This window comes from Hippocampus zosterae, chromosome 7 (assembly GCF_025434085.1).
Source record: "Hippocampus zosterae strain Florida chromosome 7, ASM2543408v3, whole genome shotgun sequence".
Classification (NCBI taxonomy): Eukaryota; Metazoa; Chordata; class Actinopteri; order Syngnathiformes; family Syngnathidae; genus Hippocampus; species Hippocampus zosterae.
Window position 1 is genome coordinate 16700972 of NC_067457.1, and position 24973 is coordinate 16725944.

The 24973-nt window shown below is 46.4% G+C and overlaps 4 protein-coding genes and 1 long non-coding RNA gene across 8 annotated transcripts in view; 2 read left to right on the forward strand and 3 right to left on the reverse strand.

The window, feature by feature from the left end:
* LOC127604240 (voltage-dependent calcium channel gamma-6 subunit-like) lies at positions 1–7848 on the forward strand. 2 transcript variants are annotated; one of them, XM_052071270.1, is made up of 8 exons: positions 53–134; positions 1041–1056; positions 2364–2877; positions 3839–3949; positions 4022–4130; positions 4708–4782; positions 5021–5158; positions 5231–7848. In XM_052071270.1, exons 3-8 carry the CDS (start codon positions 2638–2640, stop codon positions 5440–5442), a joined length of 885 nt encoding a protein of 294 aa, XP_051927230.1. In that variant the 5' UTR covers positions 53–134; positions 1041–1056; positions 2364–2637; the 3' UTR covers positions 5443–7848. The 2 variants fall into 2 exon arrangements, with proteins under 2 accessions (XP_051927229.1, XP_051927230.1); XM_052071269.1 differs by lacking the exon at positions 1041–1056 and having other exon boundaries at positions 1–134.
* A 1998-nt stretch (positions 7849–9846) lies between these two features.
* LOC127604192 (voltage-dependent calcium channel gamma-4 subunit-like) lies at positions 9847–16777 on the reverse strand. 2 transcript variants are annotated; one of them, XM_052071190.1, is made up of 5 exons: positions 16317–16777; positions 15664–15918; positions 13313–13396; positions 12698–12838; positions 9847–10869 (listed from the first exon to the last, which is right to left on the reverse strand). In XM_052071190.1, exons 1-5 carry the CDS (start codon positions 16345–16347, stop codon positions 10049–10051), a joined length of 1332 nt encoding a protein of 443 aa, XP_051927150.1. In that variant the 5' UTR covers positions 16348–16777; the 3' UTR covers positions 9847–10048. The 2 variants fall into 2 exon arrangements, with proteins under 2 accessions (XP_051927150.1, XP_051927151.1); XM_052071191.1 differs by having other exon boundaries at positions 15664–16054.
* On the forward strand, positions 16710–18022 carry LOC127604358 (uncharacterized). The gene is made up of 2 exons (XR_007963292.1): positions 16710–16800; positions 17492–18022. It is a non-coding gene; the product is annotated as an uncharacterized LOC127604358 (long non-coding RNA).
* Positions 18023–18758: 736 nt separating this feature from the next.
* LOC127604983 (voltage-dependent calcium channel gamma-7 subunit-like) lies at positions 18759–20246 on the reverse strand. The gene is given in 5 exon segments (XM_052072440.1): positions 18759–18811; positions 19140–19260; positions 19262–19285; positions 19994–20139; positions 20231–20246. Coding segments are annotated over 5 exon segments (360 nt in total).
* Positions 20247–23358: 3112 nt separating this feature from the next.
* The window catches only part of grin2da (glutamate receptor, ionotropic, N-methyl D-aspartate 2D, a), a 60538-nt gene continuing 58923 nt past the window's right edge, over positions 23359–24973 (reverse strand). For both annotated transcript variants that reach the window (XM_052070962.1, XM_052070961.1), the window contains exon 20: positions 23359–24872. The gene's annotated coding sequence lies outside the window, so the exon portion shown is untranslated. The remainder of the gene's footprint in view (positions 24873–24973) is intronic.

The window sequence follows — 24973 nt, forward strand, 5'->3', positions numbered from 1 at the left end:
ATTTGGAGGAAGCGAGCCGTTGAGATATTTTGAGGCTCCTAACATGTCACAGGGCGTTTGGCGCCGCCAGCTGCGACCGCTCGCTCTAATCGCTGGCTTCCTCTGCGTCGGATGCCAGCGCACCTCCACGTCAGGTAAGTCTGCATTCCTGCATGAAATCGCAGAGAAAAGATTGGCAGTTCGGTAGCGGTGAGCATGTGTGTGTGTGTGTGTGTGTGTGTGTGTGCCTGGCGTTTGGAGGTTCAGGTTTTAAATATGAGCTTGCATGATTGTATTGCGGCGAAAAGCAAGCAAGTGGTAATAATCAAGGCATTGCCACTTGCCGAGCACACGTTCGCTTCAGGAGAAAAGCCACGCCGGACGAGAAAATGGTAGCGTCAACGCTGCCGGGCGACTGGTCAGTCCAATGTTTCCTCATAAAACAATTTATAAAAAGTGGATGCCAGCTTCATTATGTACCTCCTGTCATCTGTTTGTTTTGCCTGATACTCGAAATGCTTGGCAAAAAGAAATTAACAAAATGTTTTGAAATAGAGAAGAAACTTTTTTTAAAAAATGTTTTAAACAAAATAATTGACATTGGAAAATATCCCACGGCACACCGGTTGGGTATCGCAGTGCCTGTCCATGTGTGCTCCTGTAATGACTGGCGGCCTTTTTAAAAAATATTTGTCTCTATTGGGGTTCCAATAATTTTACATTTTTCATTAGTTCCGATGTTATTTGGACTTTTTTTTTCTCCAATTCAAGTGCATTGAATTTGCTTTGAGAGCAGGTAACATTGTGAAAATGCTTCCTTTTTTTAGGATAAATGAGAATTTTATTTTTTTTTTGGGGGGGGGGGACTAAAATCACTATTCTTAAAGATGAACACAAAACCGCTGAGAATTTATCGGGTGCGTCTCTCGGCGTTGTGGTTGAGCGAGAGGGGAGAGAGACACTGACCCGCGCAAAGAACAGGTGGCACATTGTTCGGAGATTGACGACCTGACCAAGGTGTTGATGTCTGAAGCGTTTTTTTTTCTTTGTGGCCTTTCCAGTGTGCGTCAATGAGAGGTGAGTGGCATTGCCATTTAATGTTGTCCTAAACGGGTGCCTGAAGCCCTACTTGAATTCCTAATTGAGGCTTGAAACCCTAACCAGACTTGAATCCCTAACTGTGGCTTGTCACCCCAATTTATAACCCTACCGCAGGTTTGAAACCCTACTTTGAAAGCTTAACCATGGCTCAAAAACTTGACTCTACCTTAAACCAGGCTTGAACCAATCATGAATTGAGACCCTAATTTAAAACCCTTACCCAGGCATGCAACCCTATTTTATATGAATCCCTAATCCAGGTTTGAAACCCTATCTTGAATCCCATACCTACTCGTCATACACCACTTTAAAAACACCACTTAACCCTGATCTGAAACCCTAACCTGGTTTAAAACCCTGCCCATGGCTTGAAAGCATAATTTTCTAAGAAATGACCTTCCACTTATTGTGTCCATTGTCTTTCCAGGCATTTTCGCGCCACCTGTTGCTCTAGCACAGGGGTCGGCAACCTATGGCCCACGAGCCATATATGGCTCTTTTGATGATTGCATCTGGCTCGCAGATAAAACAAAATAGTCTCGTTTGTTGAATCCATCCGTCGATTTTTCGCTGGTCGTGTCCTGTTCAGGGCTGCAGTTGGCTCCAATTGGATGATACTGGCCGACGTTACTGGGTAACAGGTAAACGCCCCCATTTGAATCAGCTCCAAGCTAATCCTTCGATGAATAAAATGGCGAAAAGAAAAAAAAGTTGACGAGTATGGTACACTTCACGACGAATGGACCGAAGGATTCGCCTTTGTAGCGAGAACAGGTTCTGCGGTGTGTCTAATTTGCAATGACAAAATACCATTGATGAAACGGTTGAATGCGGCACTTTGACACGCGCCATGCTACATTCGCATCAAAATATCCTTTAGGCGACTCCAGAGAGGAAGCGCGCCAGCTACTGAGCAGGGTACAAAGCTAGCTAGTAGCAACTCCGCGTACGGACCCGGCAAGCTGACTCTAATTTCGCTAGCTTTGCATCGTTAGGAACGGAAAACCTTTACGTGAATGGTGAGTATTACAACAACATTATTTCTAAAGAATCCATTCAGAGGCTTATTATACTGCCATTTTGTGGCTCTCACTGAAATACATTTCCAAATATTTTGCTTTCATGGCTCTCTTAGTCAAAAAGGATCCCGACCCCTGCTCTAGCATGTGCTTGACAGTATTTTTTTAAGGATTTTTTTTAGGCGGTTTTGGGGAGCTTTGACATATTCTTGATGGCCAAAAGTGACATATCTACAGATTTTCTTTTTTTTTCTGTTTGTCCAGGAAGTGTCCATCTGGTGCCGAACGTTTCCTTCAAGACTTAGTCACAATGTTTTGGGGTTTTTTTTTTTGTGCCATTGCATCTTTTTGCCCGAGCTGCCATTTTGTCCCCACCAATAGACGCACGTCTGGCCCTGGCACAGGATCTTTTTGACAACGTGCTTTTGCACAATAACCCATAAGCATTCTTCATTCTTTTTTTTTGTAATTTTTTTTAATGTTTGTCCAATTTTTTTTCCTTAGTGAAAGGTGATTTATCGATTTCAATTATTTTTCAATGATGTGGTCCACCTTCCTGGTGACGGACGAAGAGGGGCTCACTGTGGGCCCGGCCGCCACCCCCACGGTCGGAGGCGGCGCGCAGGCCGGCGGTGGCGGCGGCGGCAGCGGTGGCGCGGTCGGAGGGGCCCAGGCCATGGGCGGCCTGGCGGGACTCATGAGCGGCCGTAGCACCTTCGGCGGCAAGAAGCGACGCAGGACGGGACACCACGCCCTGACCGAGGCGCAGGAAGGCAAGGTGCGTTGACATTTGGCTGCAAACCCTCAGGCCTCAGCCACAAAGCAAGAAATAACATTAAAAAAATGGAGGCAGAGAAAGCTTACTTGGGGGATTGACTCCGAGGCACTTGAAATGCTGCATTTAACATTTGAATGCGGTTGGTTGATTTTTTTTGTTTTTAATTATACGAGGTTGTGCACACTTGTGCAATCGCATGATCACCGTTGCTCTTGGGTCCCCTCAAAACGATTTAGTTTGTTTTCAATGTGGGAAAAGTTTTGAAACGATTCAGCTTGGTCTCATTTCCGCTCACGGGTGTTTTGCTTCATTTTGATCATTTTGCGCACTTATCGGGCCCGGTGAAAATTTGAATATTTTAAATTTCTCAGAAACAATGAAAACAAAATGCCTCTGAAGCACAATAAGCAAAATCCAGTTCTAGTACATTTGAAACGTGACAGGCATGTAGCGATGTACAGAAAAATAAAAATCAAATTTTTTGCCTACTTTTGCACATTTACAAGGGTCATCCTTTTGCACCTTGAAAAATTCTACTCTCACTTAAACAGGAAATCCGTCATTTTTAACCGCCTTTCACATTTTGCGTCATTTTATAACTTTTATAGAACTCATATTTTATCAAACAAATATTGAATTTGATGTTCTTCAGCTTCTCAAAATTCCAGTTCCTTGGTGCCGTCATTCCAATGTGCGATATCAAAATGGACGACAGCGCTGCAAGGACCCTTTAAAGCTGCTTCCAGCTCTAGTTTTTATTTTGTATATAAAAGAACTGAAATTTTGGGGGGAATGACAATTGTAGCATTGGCACGAAGATGCATGTTTTGTCATTTCTTTCATATGGGTTTGTTTTTTAAAAAAAGTTATTTTTTTCTTTTGAATAGAGTGGTTCATTAATCAAACTAAACGTAATCAATAGCATATTGGTAAACTAGAACGTTTTTCTTTTTCTTTTCAGATCAAGCTGGCGTTCTTCGTGGCTATCGTGGGCGTCATCCTGACCGTGCTGGGCGTGGGCACGGAGTTTTGGGTGGAGCTGGCGCCGCCCAAGAGTTTCTACGGCAACCAGGTGAGAACGCGGGCTTAGGTGGGGTAGGGGAGGTGTCTTGCGTTCGGCGGGGGCTGACTTCCTCTGTGGCAGACATGTCCGGCGATGCACTTTGGTCTGTGGAAGTTTTGCACCAAGCGGCTGTGGGTGGCTGACATCGACCCAGACAGGGAGAGCTGCGGGCCTGCCGAGCTGCCCGGAGGTACGCGCACCTTGAAACCTGCCCCGGCATATTTGGATCGTCCGTTATCTGAATTGCGACTGTCATTTGATTGTTTAGTTTTATTGATTTTGTTTAATTTGGGACAGGGGAGGGTATTTTGGATTATCTTTTGTATTGAAATTTGATTGTCTTTCATTATATATATATATATATATATATATATATATATATATATATATATATATATATATATAATTTCTTCTTTACCTTTCAGTCTTATTTTTTCACATTTTATTGAACGTTTATTTGCATTGTTTTTAATTTCAATTGTTTGAATGAGCATTTCATAAATGTGGAATGTATCTGGGTTTAGACTCTTCTGCTGAGGAGAAGCGGTGTTTGGCAAAGGAATGGACCGCTTGTGTTTGGTTTATATTTGATTTAGGTTGATTTCAATTTCGATGAGATTTATTTTTTTTCAGGCGGTGTATTTTGATTAAGTGGAATATTTTGAAATGCTTGTCGTCCAAACGATTTGCTCTGGTTTATTTCTGGATACGTGGCATGTTTTTGTTGAATATGTGACACGTTGCACTTGCGTGCGTTTGTTTTTCAGAGTCAAACTGCACATACTTCAAGTTCTTCACGACGGGCGGGAACGCGGTCATGTTCCATAAGACCACGCGCAAAAGTCAGTTAGGATCCTCATTTCAAACCTTCACCTGCACTTGAAAAGCCTAAGCTCCGACTTCAAAGCCGACAAGCGTCACCTGTCGTAGGAGTGGCACCGAGACCCAAAAGTGTGCTTTTTGTGTTTGCGCTTGTGTACCCTTCCTTCTCGCCTTCATCCCGGCACGCTGTTGTCACGCCTTCGTCATGGACTTTTGTTCAGGCAAACCAAACGGGTTGCTTTTGTGTGCTTGTGGCAGGTCTAAATGTGGCGTCAGCCATGTTGTCGCTGTTCAGCCTGTTGCTGATGGCGATGGGCGGCATCTGCATCACCATGGCGCTCAGCAAGGAAATAGTCTTCTTCCTCAAGCCCGCCTCCGTCTGCTTCGTCCTCTCCGGTAACCACAGCACAAAATGGAGCATTTGTCCGGGCTGCATCTTGTGTGAACCCCCCCAACCCCCCTCCCCAGGCGTACTGGTGCTGCTGTCCCTGCTGGTCTTCCAGCAGTCAGTGTGGTCCCTCCTGGCCAGCGATCACTCTATCCCACTGCACCACAACTTCTCCTGGTCCATGTCATGTGTGGGCTGCGCCGGCGCCATCTTGATTGTGGGCGGGCTGCTTTTCCTGCTGCTGGCACTGCCCTACAGCCCCTGGCAGAGGTGTCACAGCACTGCCAGCTAGTGGTCAGGAGGCGCGACTGCACTCTGTGCTGCCGCCTTAGCGCGGGGACTTGGCGCTGCAGACGTACAGTTACTTGGAAAGCACAACTATTCGGTATCCTACCAGTACTACTACACTCCTTGTCCTCACTAGTAAGACAATTCGGCTCACTAGTCAAAGAACAACAAAGTTTTCTCGACTCTTCTAACACGGCTTTTGGCCTAATAGAACACAATTACATATTACTAGAAAACTACCCTGCTGCACCAGTAACACTACAGGGCCCAATCATAATCATGCATCATGCACAAGTATCCTCCTTCCTGACCGACCACCTTAATGTCCACCCACTACTGCGCTCTTTGGCACACTATTAGGACAACTACATGTTACTAGTATGCAAAACGGTGCACAATGTGACAGCTGCATGCTACGCCTACTAGTCAAGCACTAGATGTTGACGAGCATATATATATATATATATATATATATATATATATATATATATATATATACCGTATTGGCCCGAATATAAGACTGTGTGTTTGCATTGAAATAAGACTGAAAAAGGAGGGGTCGTCTTATATTCGGGGTCTAAACATTATACCCATTCACGACGCTAGATGGCGCCAGATATCATTGAAGCGAATGCTGAACTTGACTCCCCAGGCCAAAGTGACCCCATGCCACAAAGAAGAAAAATAAAAACAAGCGGTAGCACAAAGAAGAATAATGAAAAAAAATAGCAGTAAGAAAGAAAAGAAAATAATAGAAGGGATAACAGAAAATCGCGTCCTCATGAAATGGAAAATGGAGAAACATAGCGACAATCTGGAGAAAAGTGGGTCGAAGATTGGCCAAGTTAACCGGCAGCTGAGAAGTTTTGATGTCATTTACATTTCAAAAACCAGAAGCCATTCATTTACGAATGTGATTGCACTTTAGATTTGAATGAGGCAAAATAACATGCTTTTTCTCTCAAATGTATTGTTATAACTGTCATTATTTTTTGTATAAAAATTAGTATGAGTCTTTTTTCAAACTTGAGTCTTGAAAAAGAGGGGGTCGTCTTATCATCAGGACCGTCTTATATTCGGGCCAATACGGTATATACATTTTATCTCGCTTGCAAGCAAAGATGTACGAATTCACAGTTTTGCCTCAGTATATAACATCTAGTTGTGCCAGTAGTTTGGGCAAAGTGTGCAGAAATGTAGTCCCCCACCACCACCACCAATGACTGTATGATGACTGAGACTCAGTCTTATTATTTATGCAGCACATTAGTTTACCGGTCAGGTCTGATTGCATATTCGTCAGCAAAAGTGACACTAATAGTGGAGAAAACCAGCACTAGTATAACACAATGGTTGTACGAATGAACAGTACCAGTGAGGACAAAGTTTGTACTAGTACATGGACCAAAAGATGGATATCACGAATGTGGAATGAAGGCCGTGCGTGTAAAAAAATATATACCGGTATATATATATATACTCTGAGCGGCAAATTGTATGTGACGCCATATTGGATGTGGCAAAGCGGGGTGATGACACCTCGTTGCTTTGCGGCTTGGTGATATCACAATGGTTTGACATTCAGTCAGATGACCTCTCACAGGGGAAGACTTAGAACAGCACGAGTTGCTGACTTGGACGCGTAATATCACCGGCTGCTCGCTCAATGAAATTGGTCCGAAGTAATGACAGCGTTGCCGCAATCTTTGTGGGAATCAGAACAGCTAAAAACATTAAAAATGAACATGAGCTGTGAAAAATGCTTCTGAAACAAAATCCATATGTTGCCTTGTTGTTGGCTACAACTTTCTCTTGGCATGAAAAACTTGTCCAAATGATGCAAACCCAGTCTTGGCAAGAGAACCTTCTCTCAGGACTGCAGTAGAGCCTTGACATGGGACAAGATCATTCTTTAGGAACTTGGAACTTCTTTTGAGATGAGTTGTGTGTCCTGAAACTAAAATCTTCTCTCCGGGCGACCTTTTTCATTCATAGTTGTCAGTTGACTTGTATTTGTTTCCAGGGCACATTTGCCACATCCAACATGGCGAGCAAGTCGATTCTGTATCGCAGGCAGCGAGTCGACCCGTAAGACGACGCCTGCGTGTATGTCTCCGGCTGCCTCCACACATCCAACAAAAAGTCTTAAACACACAAACAATCCTGCCTCGCCTCCGTCGTCAATTCGCTCACGTTGGAATCTCAGCAATTCATCAAATTAAACGGTTGACTGTTTTTTTGTTGTTTTTTTTACAAGTTGTTAAACGAGCCTCGCCACAAGCAGAAGCCTCGTTTGATAACGTGTGACTAACAATGCTGTCGAGGAAAACAAGACTCTTAATGTCGAGTGTGTGCTCTTGTATGAAGTCTTAGAGATTAAAAAAAAAAAAAAAATTGAAACCTACTTTTCTGTATATTGGATGCATGTCGTCATTTCCCGGTAAATGGTTTTCCTTTGCGCCTTTTTGTTTTTGTCTAAGATGATCATAAAATGTGTCTCAGAAGAAAGCATGTTCCATTATTTGTTGTGTGGATCCAAATGCTTGATTCAAAATCAAAGTGGAGAGACTTTCTCCCGGTTGGACCAAGTGGGAGGGACAAGCGGCAAGTCTGGTCTTCCTTGCTTAAGTTAACCTCCCCCCCCCCCCACACCGGACGAGTGCAAGACGAATGATGGATGTGAGTAATTGACCTTTCCTTTTTTACTGCACATTAGCTTAGCCTGCATTTCTTCATAGCAAGACTCTGTAAGACCACACACTACTTTTCCTAAACAACTTTATTGAATATCAAGTGTATACTTTTTCGAGATGTATATATACGTACCTTTAAATATATGTCTGAGTTGTATTGCTTGCTTTCATCCTTTCAGCCAAAGTGCTTGAGAAAATGGATTCTCCCCCCCACCCCGTCCCATAAAATTTCTTTGTAAAATGAAACGGGTCGATTCGTAATCTGGCAAGTAGCTCATTTTTGTGCAAACTCCCCATCTCAGCATTGACACACATTAAGAATACTGTTGATATATCTATACAAAAATCACCAGGTAATAAACGATATGGCCTTACACTAACACTAATCAGAACATTAAAAAGTATATTTTCACATTATTACTGTTCTTATACCAGCCTTGACAGGTTGATAGAGGAAAAACAAAGCCGCGGGGAAGCTTTGATGATTAAACTACAACTCCCCCATCCAAAAAAAAAAACAAAAACCTCAACCGAGTTGTTCACGTGACTCCACCGAAACCACAAAATACAACAGTCTTTAAATAACAAGGCGTGTGTATTCAAAACTAAGGTGCTCAAGTGCGCCAAAGGTTTGAAGCATCCCATAAATACGATAATTATCGTCAATGTTCTTCTACACGGCCCATGAGAAAATTGTCATGCCGTGCTTGACATTCAGCACTTGGGACTAAGCCGTTTCGTTTCGTCTTGTTTGAGGCTCGGATGTTGAAGTTGAAAGATGGGGAAAACAACAAGGGCAAAAAAAAAACTCTCGACTCTCTTCAATCGATGGCCTCCGATAATTTAGAATTCAAGTGTGACTATCGTCAACGTGAGACTTTTTGGCTGTCGGTCCTGCGATATCTTCATCACATTGTGTTCTGAAGGACGGCGTTGGGTTCCTGAGAGAAAGAGAGCAGGAGTGCGCGCGAATAGAAGCGCTCTCAATTTTCACAGCTTTCAAAAACGACAACACGTGGCCGAAGTCCGCTTGGCCTTCTCGTCTGAGTTTGCTGGCAGTCATCTTGTGCTCACAGAACGTGTGTGCGTGTGTGTGTGTGTGTGTGTGTGTGTGTGTGTGTGTGTGTGTGTGTGAGGCCTGTATTAGCGTGAATGTGTGCGTGCATCTGCACTTGGCAATGTTTGCGTGTGTCACTTTTTGTATGTGTGAGAACGTGTCTTAGTGTGTGTATTTGCGAATTTTTGTGTGATAATGTGCAGTGTGAGAACGTGTCTGTGATTGTCTGTTTGGATGCCTTTTTCTGTGTGTGTGTGTAGTTTCATGACTGTGCTTATGCATTTGTGTGTGTGTGTGTGTGTGTGTGTGTAGTTTCATGAATGTTCCTGTGTGTGTGCGCGTGTGTGTGTGTAGTTTCATGAATGTGCCTATGTGTGTGTGCGTTTGTGTAGCTTCATGAATGTGCCTATGCGCGTGTGTGTGTGTGTGTGTAGTTTTATGAATGTGTCTATGTGTGTGTGTGTCTGCGTGTGTAGTTTCATGAATGTGCCTTTGTGTGTGTGTAGCGTGTCTGCGTGTGTAGTTTCATGAATGTGCCTTTGTGTGCGTGTAGCTTCATGAATGTGCCTATGCGCGTGTGTGTGTGTGTAGTTTCATGAATATGTCTATGCGTGTGTGCATGTGGGTGTGTGTGTGTAGTTTCATGAATGTGTCTATGTGTGCATGTGTGTGTGTAGTTTCATGAATGTGTCCATGCGTGTGCGTGTGTGGTTTTGTCCATTCGTTGTATGTCAAAGTCCTTATGGCTGCAGTGTTTCCCAAAAGTCAGGACAGGTCAATCTTGGATTCGTAGCCAGTCTCAGTCCCCAATCACGTTTGGACCGTAACGCCGCTTTCTACCTGCCCCCGCCATTCAGCTTTCAGACGGGCGTGGTCTTTCTGTTGAGCGTATCCGAATTGCTGTCACGATCCCGTTTGGCCGTCAGTCGGTCCAGCGTCCCCGCAAGGCCCCTGTCCCGCTCCATGGTAGCACCGGACATGGGCGGCTGCGCAGTGGCGGCAGAGGCGGAGGCAGCGGATCCCGCGGCGGAGGCGGCGCTGTTCAGCGGGGCGGCATTCTGGCCGGCGGCCGCCAGGTTGGACTTGGAGCGCGACGGGAGCGTGCCGCTACTGACGGGCGCGGCCCCTCCGCCGCCGCCGCCATCCTTGGGGAAGTAGTTGTGCAGCTGGTAGAGCGTGGCGCGATCCATGGTGCCGTAGAGCGGCGCCGTGCCGCCGCCCAGGCTGCCCAGCTTGGTGTCCCTGGACAGGGTGTACATGGAAATGTCACCGCTGTCGTGGTGGGGGTTGGGTAGGGTGGCCACAGAGAAGGGAGGCGCAGACGGCGGCAGGCTGAAGGTTTTGGCCCCGACTGGCGAGGTCTCCTGCGAGTGTGACGGTTCGGTGGAGCGCAAGCTGGATTGCGAGCGCCGGCGGAAGCGGTAGCTGGGCAGGCGTAGCATAGCGTGCGTGCTGCTCTTGAAGAGGTCGGCGCGAGAGCGGCACCGCAGCTCTTTGCTCTTCTCGATGTAGATGTTGACGGCGAGGACGCCCACCATCTCGGCCAAGATGAAGGACAGGCCGCCAAAGTAGAAGGACCACCCGTACGAGTAGTGCCACTTCTTGTCTTCGTCCTTCTTGGGCGAGATGTCGCTGAGTGCCGCTGAGATGTAAACGATCACGCCGATGATGTTGCTCAGGCCTGTCGGCGAAAACGGCAATTGTGTCAGATCGTCGCACAAAGATTATTCACGTTAACATAAAATGTTGCCTTGATTTATGAAGGAAGGAACTCGTATGGAAAGACTCGCCAAGGCCTCCCGAAAGCTTTCAGAATCTGGTCAAGCACGTTGAGAGCCGTTCTCCACAAACGGAGAAAAACACTTGAAGTGACTTTGCTTGAGGTGCAGTCATCCTTACAATTCTGGATTCTGTCAGGATCAAGATGGCGAACAATCTGGACACGACCTTTTTTGGAGTGAGATGGTTTTGCTTGTGTCTGAAGAATCCAAACTGGAGCTTTTCGGCATCCCTTCCCATCGGGTTGGCTGAGTTATACAATGAATAGCAGCTCACGTTACTCGTGTCGGCTTCCGCCCCAGAACCTCGTGACCGTCAATTGTGTCCGTGTCACTTCCAGGTCCCAGAGTGCAGACATTGATGATTATCTGTATCTGGATGGCTTTGCAAACCTCCAAGTCACAGATGTTGGCATTCTGCTCCAGACTTCGGGTAAGTCGAAAAAGCTTCAAATGATTCGCAATCTTCGCCATGTGGTTGGCCTGTGTTGAACCTCCTTGGTCTTTAAACATAAGCAAAACTGAAGCTATAATTTGTGACTTTGTACTCGACGAAAAGTAACGAAAAGTCACATCACGGTACAGTGAAACTCCTCTAGAACGAAACCTACATGGGCGAAAATACCCCCTAATGTGAAAAAATCTAAATGCATTAACACCATTCCCATTCACTTGCCCCCCTACGACGAAAAAACCCCTGTTGCGTTATACAAAATAATTTTCCCTGCTCGAGCCTCGCGAAAGATTCACTACAACAAAGTCTAATCCAACAGCGACCTCTACTGCTTCGTTCGGAAACGGCAACAGCAACCACCACATTGGTTTACACAGCTCCGAGTTTCCTGAATGAAAAATACACATAGCTGCTCTGCCACTGGCTTATTGAGCATCATCCTGGCCTCCGATTGGCCAAGAGGGACCGCACTGTCTATGTGTGTTTGTGTGTGTTTACATCTGAGATCAAAGTTGCTACAGTGAAAAAACACCTGTTGTGAAAGATTTCGTGCTGGAAACATGATTTCGTTGTAGAGGAGTTTCACTGTATAAATTGTGAGAGACCCTCGGAGTGGCCGTCCGATCAAAATGATCAAGAGGTCACCGAGGAACCCGGGACAGCACGGAAAGAACCGCAGGCCTCACTTGTCTCAGGTAAGAGCAGCGGCTCAAGACTTTAAAATCAGGAAGAGACTCTGAGGAAAAAATGACTTCCAAGGCGAAAACCACTTCTGACCGCAAACGCCGATGATGCTAAACATGGAAATGAATTCCAGTGGCTTTGGGAAGTAGAGTCTATGGCAGGGGGGTCAGGAACCTTTTTGACTAAGAGAGCCATGGAAGCAAAATATTTGGTTCGTCGAAGAATTAGCTTTGAGCTAATGGCCGAGCGGGTTGATTCAAAAGGGGGCGTTTACCTGTTTCCCCAGCAACGGCCAACGTAGGCCAGGATCATCCAATGAAAATTGCTACATGAGCGGTGAAAAATCGATGGGTGGATGAAACAAGCGAGAATATTTTGTTTTATCTACGAGACAGATGCAATCAGCAAAAGAGCCAAGTCTGGCTCGGGAGCCATAGGTTTCCGACCCCTGGTCTATGGTGACACGGTCCCAATGTCTCGGTCGGTCAGTAGATGCATCGAGGGGAGGCAGTGGGGTACTCAACTACATGATCGGATCGTAATGTGGTCGGTGTGCAAGCGTGTCGAAAACACGGGTGTCGCCATGTCCTGACCTGCGGCCACAAAGAGAATCCCGCCTCCCAGGATGACGTTTCTTTTGCTTTTGTCCAAGCCGCTGGAGGCCACGCACACGGCGCCCAGCAGCAGCAGCACGGCGCTCAGAATGGGGAAGATGCTGGACGCACGCACCACACCTGCACATATGGGAGTTACCGTAGGTGCCATGACACAGAGTGTGATGTAAATGTGCTAAAACTTCCTCACGTTTGTGATCAAAATGCATTTCCTCAGATTCTTTCATAAGTCCAAAGTGACATTGTGTCTCAAAAATATGACGGCGTGTGCCCAACTGGGAGCAGTCATGAACAAAATGGTGTCTTTATGGATGACACAGCGAGCACGAGAACATCGTCTTCCCAGCGCGGCTGAAAAGAATCCATTAGCTGCTTTAATTTTGTCTGTGTACACATACACACACACACTCTGACTCAGCACTGCGTACTTGACACACAAATACACAAGCAGAAGCACACAGCTTCTTTGCCCGACTCTGACATTTGTGCATTGATGTCCGCCCACCAGCCCCTTGTGTCCGTTCCATAGCCTCCTTTCCTTGTGAGTGCGTACGTGTGCATGCGTGCGTGCGCGCTGCCTGATGTGTCACTCACGCAGCAGGTATTCGGCGGCATCTTGGTCGTAGTCGGCGTCATCCGGGAAATGGTTGATCTGCGAGCACACGCCTCGCTTCAGACCTGACGGGGACGGCGAGCAAGGAGAGAAGCTCAGGCGGAGCCGTCAAGGTTGTATCTCGATCATTCGTTTCATCAGAGCCGTCACGGATTGCCCGCTCGTTTGAATTACCGGCATTTGTTGCGGCCCAAATGGCATTTTCATGAGATGCGGCTTGCTGTCTGGAGAGTTTGGGGTTCATCGAAAGCACGTTGCTGATCTGAACCGTCCTCATGAAACACGTGGCTCGGTATGTCTTACAATCATGATAAAGAAGACAAACTCTGGTTGTGACCCTTCCACAAGACCAGGCGTCCATGTTGCTGTCTGCCAAAATTGGTTGCCACTTGAGCTCACAGTTCCCTCAGGTGTATCGCAACATCATCGGTGGCTTTAAGCAAAGCCTTTGTGGCATTTGTCAAAGAACCCCAACAAAGAAACGCTAAAGAGGCTAACGTGTATTTGTTTAGCATCTGCAGAAAGCAATCATGATCATGCCATTTGGGACAAAAACCACATTTTGACATTTAAAAGTGACACGGATGACTTTAAGACCATGTTCCTCTTTGAAATATATCCCACCTTTTGAATGCCACTAATTACCATATTGGCTCGAATATAAGATATAAGTGTTTTTTGCATTGAAATAAGACTGAAAAAGTGGGGGTCGTCTTATATTCGGGGTCTCGACATGATACCCATTCACGACCCTAGATGGCGCCAGATATCATTGAAGCGAATGCTGAACTTGGCTCCCAGGCCAAAAATAAAAATTGCGGTAGCACGAAGAAGAGAAACAAAAAATAGCGGTAAGAAAAGAGAAGAAAATAATAAATGAGATAACAGAAAATGGAGAAACGTAGCGACAATGTGGAGTAAAGTGGGTCGAAGATCGGCCAGGTTAACCGGCAGCTGAGGAGAAGTTAAGATGTCATTTACATTTCAAAAACCAGAAGCCATTCATTTATGAATGTGATTGCACTTTAGTTTACATATTTAAATGTTCAAATATTGGAAGTTTTGAATCAGGCAAAATAACACGCTCTTTCTCTCAAATATATTGTTAGAATGATTTGTTTGAGATGTCCTGTCATTATTTTCTGTATAAAAATTCATTTGGTGTTCAAAAAGTATTTTTTCAAACTTGAGTCTTGAAAAAGAGGGGTAGTCTTATATGCGGGCCAATACGGTAATTCAAAGCCCAAAAATGATGAACGGCCTTTTTCAAATGAAATTCACTGTTCGTCTTATCCAGTCGTGATCAAATGATCGGTTTTCAAAGCACTTGAAAGCTAGCTAATTGAAAATCACGATGCTAGCAGAAAGTTACCGTTTGTGGACGAATCGTCCCATACATGCTACCCAATGCTGATTTTTCACCGGAGATCCCTGACATCGTGTTTTTCCGGGTTGACGACGCACTCCATCAGTCTGACGGTCTTTTAGACGTTTCGTCTGTCTCCGTGCCGCAGTACATAATTTTCTTCGGAGTCCGAAAGAAACATAAGATCTTTGTCTCCCTTGGAATTGTTAAACCACCCGATGATGCAGTGCGGGTGAATTGAACGCGATCCTATATACCCAAGATAGCGAGCGGAGAAAAAAAATAATAAAGCGGAAGTGACTAACTGTAGGTGACTTCTATCATGATGTTGCTGCTAGCAGTTAGCGTAGCCACCTAGCTTCCAGTTATGTCCTTGCCATTAAAAAAAAAGTAAAGCGGAAGTGACTAACTGTAGGTGACTTCTATCATGATGTTGCTGCTAGCAGTTAGCTTAGCCACCTAGCTTCCAGCTATGTCCTTGCCATTAAAAAAAAAGTAAAGCGGAAGTGACTAACTGTAGGTGACTTCTATCATGATGTTGCTGCTAGCAGTTAGCTTAGCCACCTAGCTTCCAGCTATGTCCTTGCCATTAAAAAAAAATATTTAAAAAATCCATCTGTCCTGCTTTCGTTTCATCTTGCTACTACTGATGATGACTCAATGGAAAACGTGCACGTGTCTACAACCGGATACCGACTCGCTCTGAGATTTGTTGTATCACGCAGAAATATGCACACTAGCGCAAATACACAAAATATCAAGTTGTGTCTTTTGAGATGGGGAAAAGTAGAACGTTCCGCTCATGCTACATTGTTTGAATGGGCACAAATCACACAATTGAACAACTTTTCATTCCGTGCAACGTCATTACTTTGACGAAAACCTCGACGTGCACACCCACGTACACACAAGCAACAAGTCAGGACGTGCCCGCACGCAGACAAACGCTCTCAAGGAAGCGTGTACCCTCAAGGCAGCAGATCCTCCAGAGTCCGGAGTGCGTGAGGGCCCCGGGGTCCTTCTTGTCTTTGGCGCTGTCGTCCTGTGCCGAAGAGGAGTTGGCGGTGCTGTTGCAGATGAAGGCCCGCGCGTACAGCCAGTAGTCGGTGCCGATGGCCACCGTCATCAGGGCGAAAGCGGCGAAGGCGCCCACGCTGGTCAGCAGCACCTGGATGCCACGCTCGCACCACGCCAGGACCGGGCGCGCCAGGAAGCTTGGCTCTGCGCCGTCGTTATCATCATCATCATCATCATCATCATCGTCGTCACCATCACATGTGTGTGTAAGGTATAGTGTTTGTTATGGTGCGCGAGCACACTGCCTGTGATAATTTGTCAGTGTTGCAATGTGTGTGAGCTTTGTGTGGGTGTTTCTACGCGTGCATTTGCTGCTTTCTGCGTGTGCTTGTGTCAGCATGGGTGTGCTTCCCGGCGTTTTGCGTCTATGCTCGCTGGATGTGGGTTTCGGTGAATGCGTACCGCATGTGTGAGCGTCGACGTATACGCGGGTTTGATTGTTTGTGTGGCTCACATTGGATGAGTACTTTCCAGTGTGTGTATCAATGTGTGTGTGTCATTGTGAGAAAGTGTCGGTCAGTGATTGTGTGTGTGTGTGTCACCTGAGGGGAGGTTGGTGCCTTTTGCCTCCATGCTGTAAGTTGTTTGCTGGCCTTGCCTCGGCCGTTGGGTGTGCTGCCCTTGTTCAGCTCCTCTCGATCTCCTGCATCAGCTCTCCTCCGCCGTCTTCCGCTTGCCACTCGCTCCTCCTCACCGGATGCGCTCGGCGGAGAAAAGAAAAGGAGGGAAGGAAGGGAAACGAAAGTGAAGGAGAAATGAGAAGGCGTGAAACAAAGGTGATGAGGAGGAGGAGGAGGAGGATGAAGATGAGGAGCTGCCTTCCCTTCGCGGATGGAAAGGCGACGGCGATTTGAGCGAGCGAGAGAGAGAGAAAGAAACCATGTGAGTGAGTGGTCGGTCGCTCTACCATTACCATGGCAACTGTGGATTCCAAAGTCTACTGTGGAGAGTGCGCGCCTGTCATGTGTGCACTTCGCCAGGGATTAAACAGCTGGCTTGAACCCCCCCCCCCCCCCCCACATCAACGTAAATATCGAAATATAACACCCACATTCACACGCCTAATGTATGCACATCAGTGGCGCTGAGTTTTGCACTTGGGCCTTCAGTGAACTCATCGAGCTCTTAACGCCATCACGTCGCCATATAACGAAGCTCCCAGGCCCAGCTTGAAGCAGATGCCGTTCTGGGTGGCGAGGAAATGAGATCATTCGAGAGTTGGAGCACAATTAGTTTCAAAATTCTGGAGAAAAATCAACTTCATCCTTTCAGATTTTTCTTCTTTTCGAAATTGTCTTCTTTCGATGACGTCGAACCGATGACGTTGAGCCTCGCGCGTCATGTGATTCGCCTCATCCCTCCATCGTGCTTCTACTATGCTAAATAGGTTATGATAACGGAGTTGCGTGCATTTTGACGCGTCTTCCGTGAAGAATCATTATGATATTGATGGCGATCAAAAGGACAGCACGACTGGTTGGCTGCACGTCGAACTCACCGTGCGGATGGTGTAGGGTTCGATTTCGGGCCTTCCTGCGTGGGAGACTTCGTGCGTATATATATGTGCGTATATTTTGTTAAGAGATAGATAAGGTTGTGTGTATAGATACACACACGAATAACAAAAATGTGAGCTATTTTCCTCCATTGCATATTCGTTTCAGAATTAAAAATAGAAAATCAAACCGTCCTGAGACCTTTCCCGACTCTGTTCCAGACAACAGATGAGAAGCTTGAGCCGTCCCTCAAAGCAGAAAGAGAACAGGGGCGCTTGTTCCAGAGAAGTATATTACGCAAGACCTGTTGTTCACGTGATTCACTTTGATTTTTCGGTGGAATCAAGTGGAAGCACCAATTTTCCCCGGTAAGCCCAAGCAGTCACCATGACAGGTCACCAGGTGGCGCTAGTGTGCACTGCGCCGTTGAAATAGCAGCAGCAAAAGGAAGGAAAGTGATTTTGCATCCGGACGCAGCAGCTCCATGCTGGTGATCGCCGCCTCTTCCAGCACTTCAACGCCAGAAGTTGTAGATGGAGACTGGAGGCTACCCACGACCTAGCCCAACAGTCAGGCGGCGGGTACGACGGCTCTGCTGTAGAGCCAAAAACAAAAACCAGCATGTCATGTTTGGGCCACATGGCAAAAGCCTGACACTGATTGGCATTTGTCCACTTTCCTTCCCGGACTGTTTTGGGACCCAGCACACTCATCATCCACCATGCACACACTACAACACAGAGAGAGAGAGAGTGAAAGAGAGTGTATGTGTGTGAGAGAGAGAGAAAGAGAGAGAGAGAGATAGAGAGATAGAGAGAGAAAAAAAACACTTGGTTGAGCGCAGGTCACTTTCATGCGTCTATGTGCTCATTACCCTGGTCCAAGATCCTCTCAGTACTGCTCATCTGGTCCGGAACCTCCACAACCTAAAACGCGGGCAGACCAGGATCAAGACAAAATGTTGCATTGTTCCACTTTTCTGCATCCTCTTTGATGTATGAAGCGGAGGATCAAAGTGTCCTTTCACCAGTGGATCAGAGCGGTCATGCTGAAAATGTGCACACGTCTGCCACAAGCTAAGTTTTGAAAGCAAACACGAAGCTGTAGCATCCATTGACAAAGAAATTTGCTCACATCTCCTTTCCCATGTAAATCCGCTTCAATTCCAAGCCGCGACTCCCACTTCCCAGATGTGTACATGAACACTTTTAACAATTATGATCAATTTGAATTTGAGCAATATAGATTTCGCTGATGCGGGCTGACTTGATGTCTGACAATCCACCGTGCGCCACAGAAAACGTTCTCCGACAAACTTTAGCGTTTGCTTTCAAGTGCGCTCTCCACTGACGCTGTCAAGCCGAGGGTTTGCCTCTTCCCACGCTCGTCGATATTTTTGTTGCCATTTCCGCTTTTGAGGATGCGGTGCAGTCTGTGCTGTAGTCGACTTTTTTTTTTCTTTTTTAAACCCGCTGTGCGGCGAGCGAGTTACTCGGCAACGATCGAGATGGGCAGCGGCAGCTCCAAGGGGCTTGGGCTGCCTGTGTGAGGGCGGGCAGACAAAGAGGATTCGGCGCAGAGGAGAACGCACGATGCCAATACCACGTTGCTGTCTTTCGTTCATTATTGTTCAATTCGGTGTTCATTGTGTGTGTGACGGACGCATGGGACAATTCGGAAAATATGGAACAAACCGCGTCCCGGATTAGTTCAATACTGGACGTCACATTTAATTCCCAATTAAAGAACGATTGCGTATTTTACGGGACGAGTGGCGACCTCACTGAACGTTGTCCTTCCTGTGCGTGAGTGTGATTCAAGTTCCCATGTGTGCGCATGCTACTGCAAGTGGGGTGACGGGAGTTGCACTTGGGTCGAGGGGGGGGGGGGCGGATAAAGTGGCTTTTGTCGTTGGAAATGTGGGGGGGGGGGGGCAGAGGGCGGCGTGCGCTCGGAACGGCTCCTCCTCGGCGCAGCGTCTCATGAACAAGGTACACTGAGATCACGCCCGCGCCCTGCAACATGCGCACACACATATATTCTACATGGCTGCCGTGCACGTGTGTGCGGAAGTGATGAAATCTTCAAAGACAAAATCCAAAATGACTTTGAAAAAAAAGCGATGTTATCCATTCAAATGGCAAAACATTGGTTGACCGGTTGCCAAACAACTGAGTAGTTAGTTGCCGGGACACACAGACACTCACAATCACCCCAAAGCACAATTTCCACACCCAAATAAAGATTTAAGTTTTGGACACAAAATTCATCTGGGATTCGAACCACGAACCTCAGAACTGTGAGGCAAATGTAGCTAACCACGGGCCACCCATTTTATTTTTTTACGTGGTGGAATGCTAATTAATCAACTTGTCTATCCCTCACTTGTAGCTGCATCCATGTCTGATCATCACACATCACCATGGCAACAAGCACAAGTGCATGTGTATGTAAATCCCATTTTTGTGCAGCTTCGGGAAAAACTGGCAGAGGAGGAATGAAAGAAGATTAAGGAGAGAGAAGGGTGAAGGAAAGGAGAGACGGGGAAGGAAAGGAGGGAGCAAAAGAAGAAAGGATGAATGACAGAGGGGAGAACTGTGGAAGGAAGGGAAGAAAACGGCAGACAATTCAAGGGATGAATATTGACAGGATGACAAGGTGTGTGTGATTGAGTGGGTGGGTGAATCTGCATTCTTCAGTGTGTGTGCGTGCGCATGCAACACCTCTTTGAGCAGGAAGGAGGAGACGGCGAACGCGAACGACCATCCGTAGCGATAGTGGAAGAAGTGCTCGGCTTTGCCCGGTCGATTCATGACGTCATCATTGATGCTGGAGATGTACAACACAAGGCCCAACACCAGGCTTAGACCTAAGCGCGCGCGGAAACACACACACACACACACAACTTACACACAAACGTGCACTCACACGCGGGTCAACCAGACCAGATCGCTCCCAACCCCATACACCAGGCATGTCCAAAGTCCGGCCCGCGGGCCAAATCCGGCCCGCGGTCGAATTTCATCCGGCCCTCGGCCCCTGTCATAAAATCAGTGCCGTCTGGCCCGCAGGTTGGGCGCAATGGAACACGTGTTGCATTGACTGAGGTCTCGTAGACTGGTGAGTGATGTTTCATAGAGTACTGCTTCCCTCTAGTGGCTAAATGAGTAATAGCATTCACTAAATGAGTAATAGCATTTAGAGACTAGAGGGCATCACTCACGAGTTAACAAGACATCACTCCGTGTTTATATTGACTTATATGTCATATTTCAAATGATCCTTGCAGTTGTGGATATGTGTATTGCTTGTTCATTTCCCTGTTGTTCGAGTCAAAGGTTTTGTGACTATTGAAAAGTCTTGGTGATACATTTTATGTTTCAAATCAATCAATTTGCACTCAGGAGACTTCTGTTTAAGAAAAAGTCAAGTGAATAAGCAGTTGCATGTGATGTACCTGTTTCAAATGAACCAAAAGAAATTCTTAAGATTGTTGAAATTAAAATAAAAATGGAAATGTGAAACAGACTGGCTTACTAAAATTTGTTGAACAATATTGTTGTTCAATGTAAAGAATGTCAGCCAAGGTCGGCCCCCCGACATTTTACCACATAAAATCTGGCCCCCTTGGCAAAAAGTTTGGACACCCCTGCCATACACGCAGCACAAACACACACACACACACACACGTGTGCGGCAATTTGGTATTCACAGGTAACAGTGCATCATGGAAACATCAGCACTCATAAGAGTCCTGTGTCAAAAGTGGAAAATGAATCTATTTACAATATATAAGACAGTGGCTTATTTGAATGTACCATTTATACAACCTCTGCTGCTTAACATCCTTAAAAAAAGTATCGTGTGTGTGTGTGTGTGTAGGGTGTGCTGCGGACCTGCAACCTGTCCCTTGTCATTTTATCCATTGACTCAGAGTGGCGACCAGTCAGTTGTCTATGTGCCCTGCAATTGGCTGGAGACCAGTCCTTGACGTGCCCTATCTGTGGCCAGCTCTCCAAAATGAGCACAAGCAACCGCTCGAGAAAATGGAGGATCAAATCGGCCGACTATGAAATTGTAGTTGCAGTTTATGGCCACTAGCCGGCAGCATTGCTATTCATGATTGAATCCCAGTCACAGCAAAGGAGTCCAATTTTTAAAAGATTCAAATTCTATTTATTGGCTACTCGCTAATAACAATACAAACAAACAATCAATAATAATAATAATAATAATAATAATAATAAATTTTATTTATAAGCGCCTTTTCAAGACTGAAACTATCTTACAAAAATATTTTTTTAAATGACTTCATCTTTTGCAATCACTTCGTCAAGCTTGTTCATGTTTAGCATTGTTGACTTTTTGGTGCGTATGAGCATGTTTGCTTCCTGTTCGAAGCAGAGGTGGATGATGCATTTGGGACGTGGCTCTTCACTGGGGACCTCATTCAATACCGCCATCATAGAGCAATTTGACAAAATAACATGCATGACATAATCTGGATTCCAATCTCAATCAGAGACATTGACAATCGAGATTTCGTAACAAGATCAACACAACAACATCGTACACACCGGAATGAATGCTGATGATTTATCCATCCAACCATCCATCCATTTTCCAATCCGCTTTTTCTCACAAGGGTCGCAGCCGTGCTGGAGCCTATTCCCGTGGTTTTTGGACAGTAGGCGGGCCCTGACACAAGACACGCGTAGAAAAACAACCATCCGAGCTCACGCCTAGGGACAATTTAGAGCGCCCAATCAGCCTGCCATGCATGTTTTTGGAATGTGGGAGGAAACCGGAGTACCCAGAGAAAAGCCACGCAGGCACGGGGAGAACATGCAAAACGCCATACTGGAAGGTCGGATCGGTAATCGAAACCTGCACCTCCGCACTGTGAAGCGGACGTACTAACCAGTCGGCCACCCGCTGATGATTTATAGATGATAAAAGTGTGCTGTGGAAGTAGGCGCCATCAAAATGCCAACGCCAGGCCGAGAATGGGGAATCTAAAATCTGATGGGTTAAAAGGGGATGGGGTGGAGCGGTCGGCACACATGTGTTACAAGAGTTAGAAAGTTGTCACTTTAAAGGGACGAAAGGCAGTTGACAATGACCCGCATTCTGATTGGGCAATAAAAAAAAAAATCGAACAACAGGCGGGGAGCCAAGGAACATGCTATGAAATGAAGATAACAGACTGTTGTAACGAAGACAACTTCATGTCATCTATCAATATATGCCACTGGTTACGAGTGTTGAAATTGTCTTCGGCTGTTCTGCTCTGCAAATTACACATCGCGAGGGATGATGTCGCCCAGGGATGCTATGTGTTAGTCTTTCTGCGTTTTCATTGCAGATGTTAGCTGAGCTGTGATTGTCTTAGCTTTTTTTCTGCGAGTATGAGCCTTCTTTTAAGCTGTTTAGTTAGCATTTGTAGCTCGTCTCCTGTTAGGAAGTGATCTGTCCACGTTGGGAGGTTTTCAGTGACGAATGAGGGAAGTTACATTCACGTCGTTATCTGGTGTATCTAGTGGAGGACGTGCGCCGGTGCATCTCTTCGAGGACTTAACTATAGTACAGTATTAGCTTCACGGCATGCGGTCGGGAGTCAGGCTGCAGCACATCTATTTACTTTGAGCAAGTTTTCTCCTGCAGGATTGAAGCTTTTTAGTACCACCGATCCCCAAATCCAACCGGCTGTGCTTTTATTGATGAGTGCAGCGGCACCGTCACACACTCTTAACTAATCAAGCACTCTGTGGGTGTGGGTGCGGGTGTCTCTCGGTGTAACTGGAGGCTTACGGAATGCAGCAGAGGCGTCTCCACCAGTCACAGACGAATATCTGCATGATACTCCAGGTTACCCTGCAGAAGCAACATCAAGAAACGAGAGAAAGAGCGAGAGAGCAAGACAAGAGAGACCCCACTGATCCTCACGTTGAAGGGATGCGCAAAACTCAAAACGCCATGTACACACAGTGTCAATTCAGACATTCGGTTCTGTACAAGCATGCACAAAAACATGCACACATACAGTAATTCGCAACACTTGAACAGACCCAGTCAGTACCTTGACGTATTTTAGTTTGTAGTTCTTTATTAAAATTATCTGTCCTGCTCCATCACATTACTGTATTGTCATCACCCTCACATGTGTGTGTATGCATATGTGTGTGTGTGTGTGAGTGTGTGCATGTGACAACAAACGCGTGTAGCACAACTCTCGAGCATTGGCTTGTACAGTTTGTTTGGCTGCAGGCTGTTTTCCCCCGCAAGGCTAGAAACGGTAATTCCAGGGCACATGCCAATTTTAGGAGTATGTGCGCAACACTTTTGGCTTCCTTTTTAAAGATGTTCTAAAGTCACAATTGTTTGGAGTCAAACCGGCCCTGGCTGGCCCAGTCCAAGCCTCGGTGGGAACCCCAGCACCGCTCCATCGTTGTCAAGTCAAGAAGGAAACAGTGTTTGTCGTTTGTCAAGATGAGGGTTGCAAAAATCCGGCATGAATTCTTGAAATTGGACTTTTTTTCCATTGGAGTAAAGAGGAATAAAGGTGAATAAATGAGGAATTTACAGAAATGTAGGTTGGCTCTGAACTCATTTGATGCTGGCCATTTGACATTTCGTGACGATACGAAACGTCTTGTTTCTAGCTTTTTCTGATCTTAAGACATCAGCAGAAGACTGATCGTCAGCATTGCCATTCACTCCATGAAACGTTATGAGCTCGCAAAAAAAATAAATAAAATTTACTAGAATTTTGCAACCCTGGTCAAGGAGACACAGCATCAAAGAAGCCTACTTGCTACATGGTGTCAGAGACCCCCACGTGGTCCCCCGTGGTGCAGCGGGGGTCGCAAGAGGTCAAAGGCCACGCCCCCACCCGCATACACACACACACACACACACACACACACACGAGAGCGCTTAGAAAGCAGCAAGTCCGTGAAGTCACGCATTGGCCAAGAAGCGAAGAGAAAGAAGGCCCCTCTCGGTAGACAAACGCTCGCCAGCGCCGCTACAGTGAGACGGTCATAAGACACTGGCGCACCCCCCCGCCGCCCCGCCACACTGTCACTGGGTCAGACCCTCGGTGTTGGCTCACGGAGGCGAGTGAGAACACAGTTACGTGGCGGTCTCTTTGAGCACGGGACCAGCGCGGGGGCGGGGGGCTCTGGAAGAGGGCAGGGTCCAGACGAGGACAAAAGACAGAAAAGAGTCAAACTTAGAGCAGATTCGATTTAAATATAGATCTTAGATAATTAAGAGCAACACATATCACACATGGATTCTTCCTCTTTTGAAAGCCGCACAAGCAGAACACACCAAGGGACAAGATGGATGGATGGGAGATAAATGACATCGCCCAACACAAAATGGGCTAAATTTACCATTTGGGTTCTTCCGGATACCTCCGCCAAGGAAGTGGTGTTTACTTGTAGGACGCATCCGCTACACGAGGGCAACATTCATTCATTTTCTAGAGCGCATCTAATCATTAGCGCCTCGGATATGCTGGATTTGGGCCAAGAGGTGGGGTACCCCCGCCCCCGCAACGGGCTGGTGACCAACTACATTCACACCATGAAGCCTCTAAACTTCAGTGAATCTTTTGCCGTAGTACCCGGAGAGAAAACACGTAAGCGCAGGGAAAACCATCTGCACGCAGCGAGGCCGGAGCCCAAATTGCAACC

What these genes read in the sequence shown, in the direction of transcription:
- LOC127604240 (XM_052071269.1), top strand. Translation starts at nt 2,638, where the DNA reads ATGATGTGGTCCACCTTCCTGGTGACGGACGAAGAGGGGCTCACTGTG. An exon ending in CCGAGGCGCAGGAAGGCAAG is followed by an intron (nt 2,878 to 3,838) that starts GTGCGTTGACAT and finishes TTTTCTTTTCAG; the next exon opens with ATCAAGCTGGCGTTCTTCGT. An exon ending in CCATAAGACCACGCGCAAAA is followed by an intron (nt 4,783 to 5,020) that starts GTCAGTTAGGAT and finishes TGCTTGTGGCAG; the next exon opens with GTCTAAATGTGGCGTCAGCC.
- LOC127604192 (XM_052071190.1), bottom strand. Translation starts at nt 16,347, where the DNA reads ATGGAGGCAAAAGGCACCAACCTCCCCTCAG. An exon ending in TGCCGCCGAATACCTGCTGC is followed by an intron (nt 12,839 to 13,312) that starts GTGAGTGACACA and finishes CCATATGTGCAG; the next exon opens with GTGTGGTGCGTGCGTCCAGC. An exon ending in GATTCTCTTTGTGGCCGCAG is followed by an intron (nt 10,870 to 12,697) that starts GTCAGGACATGG and finishes TTTCGCCGACAG; the next exon opens with GCCTGAGCAACATCATCGGC.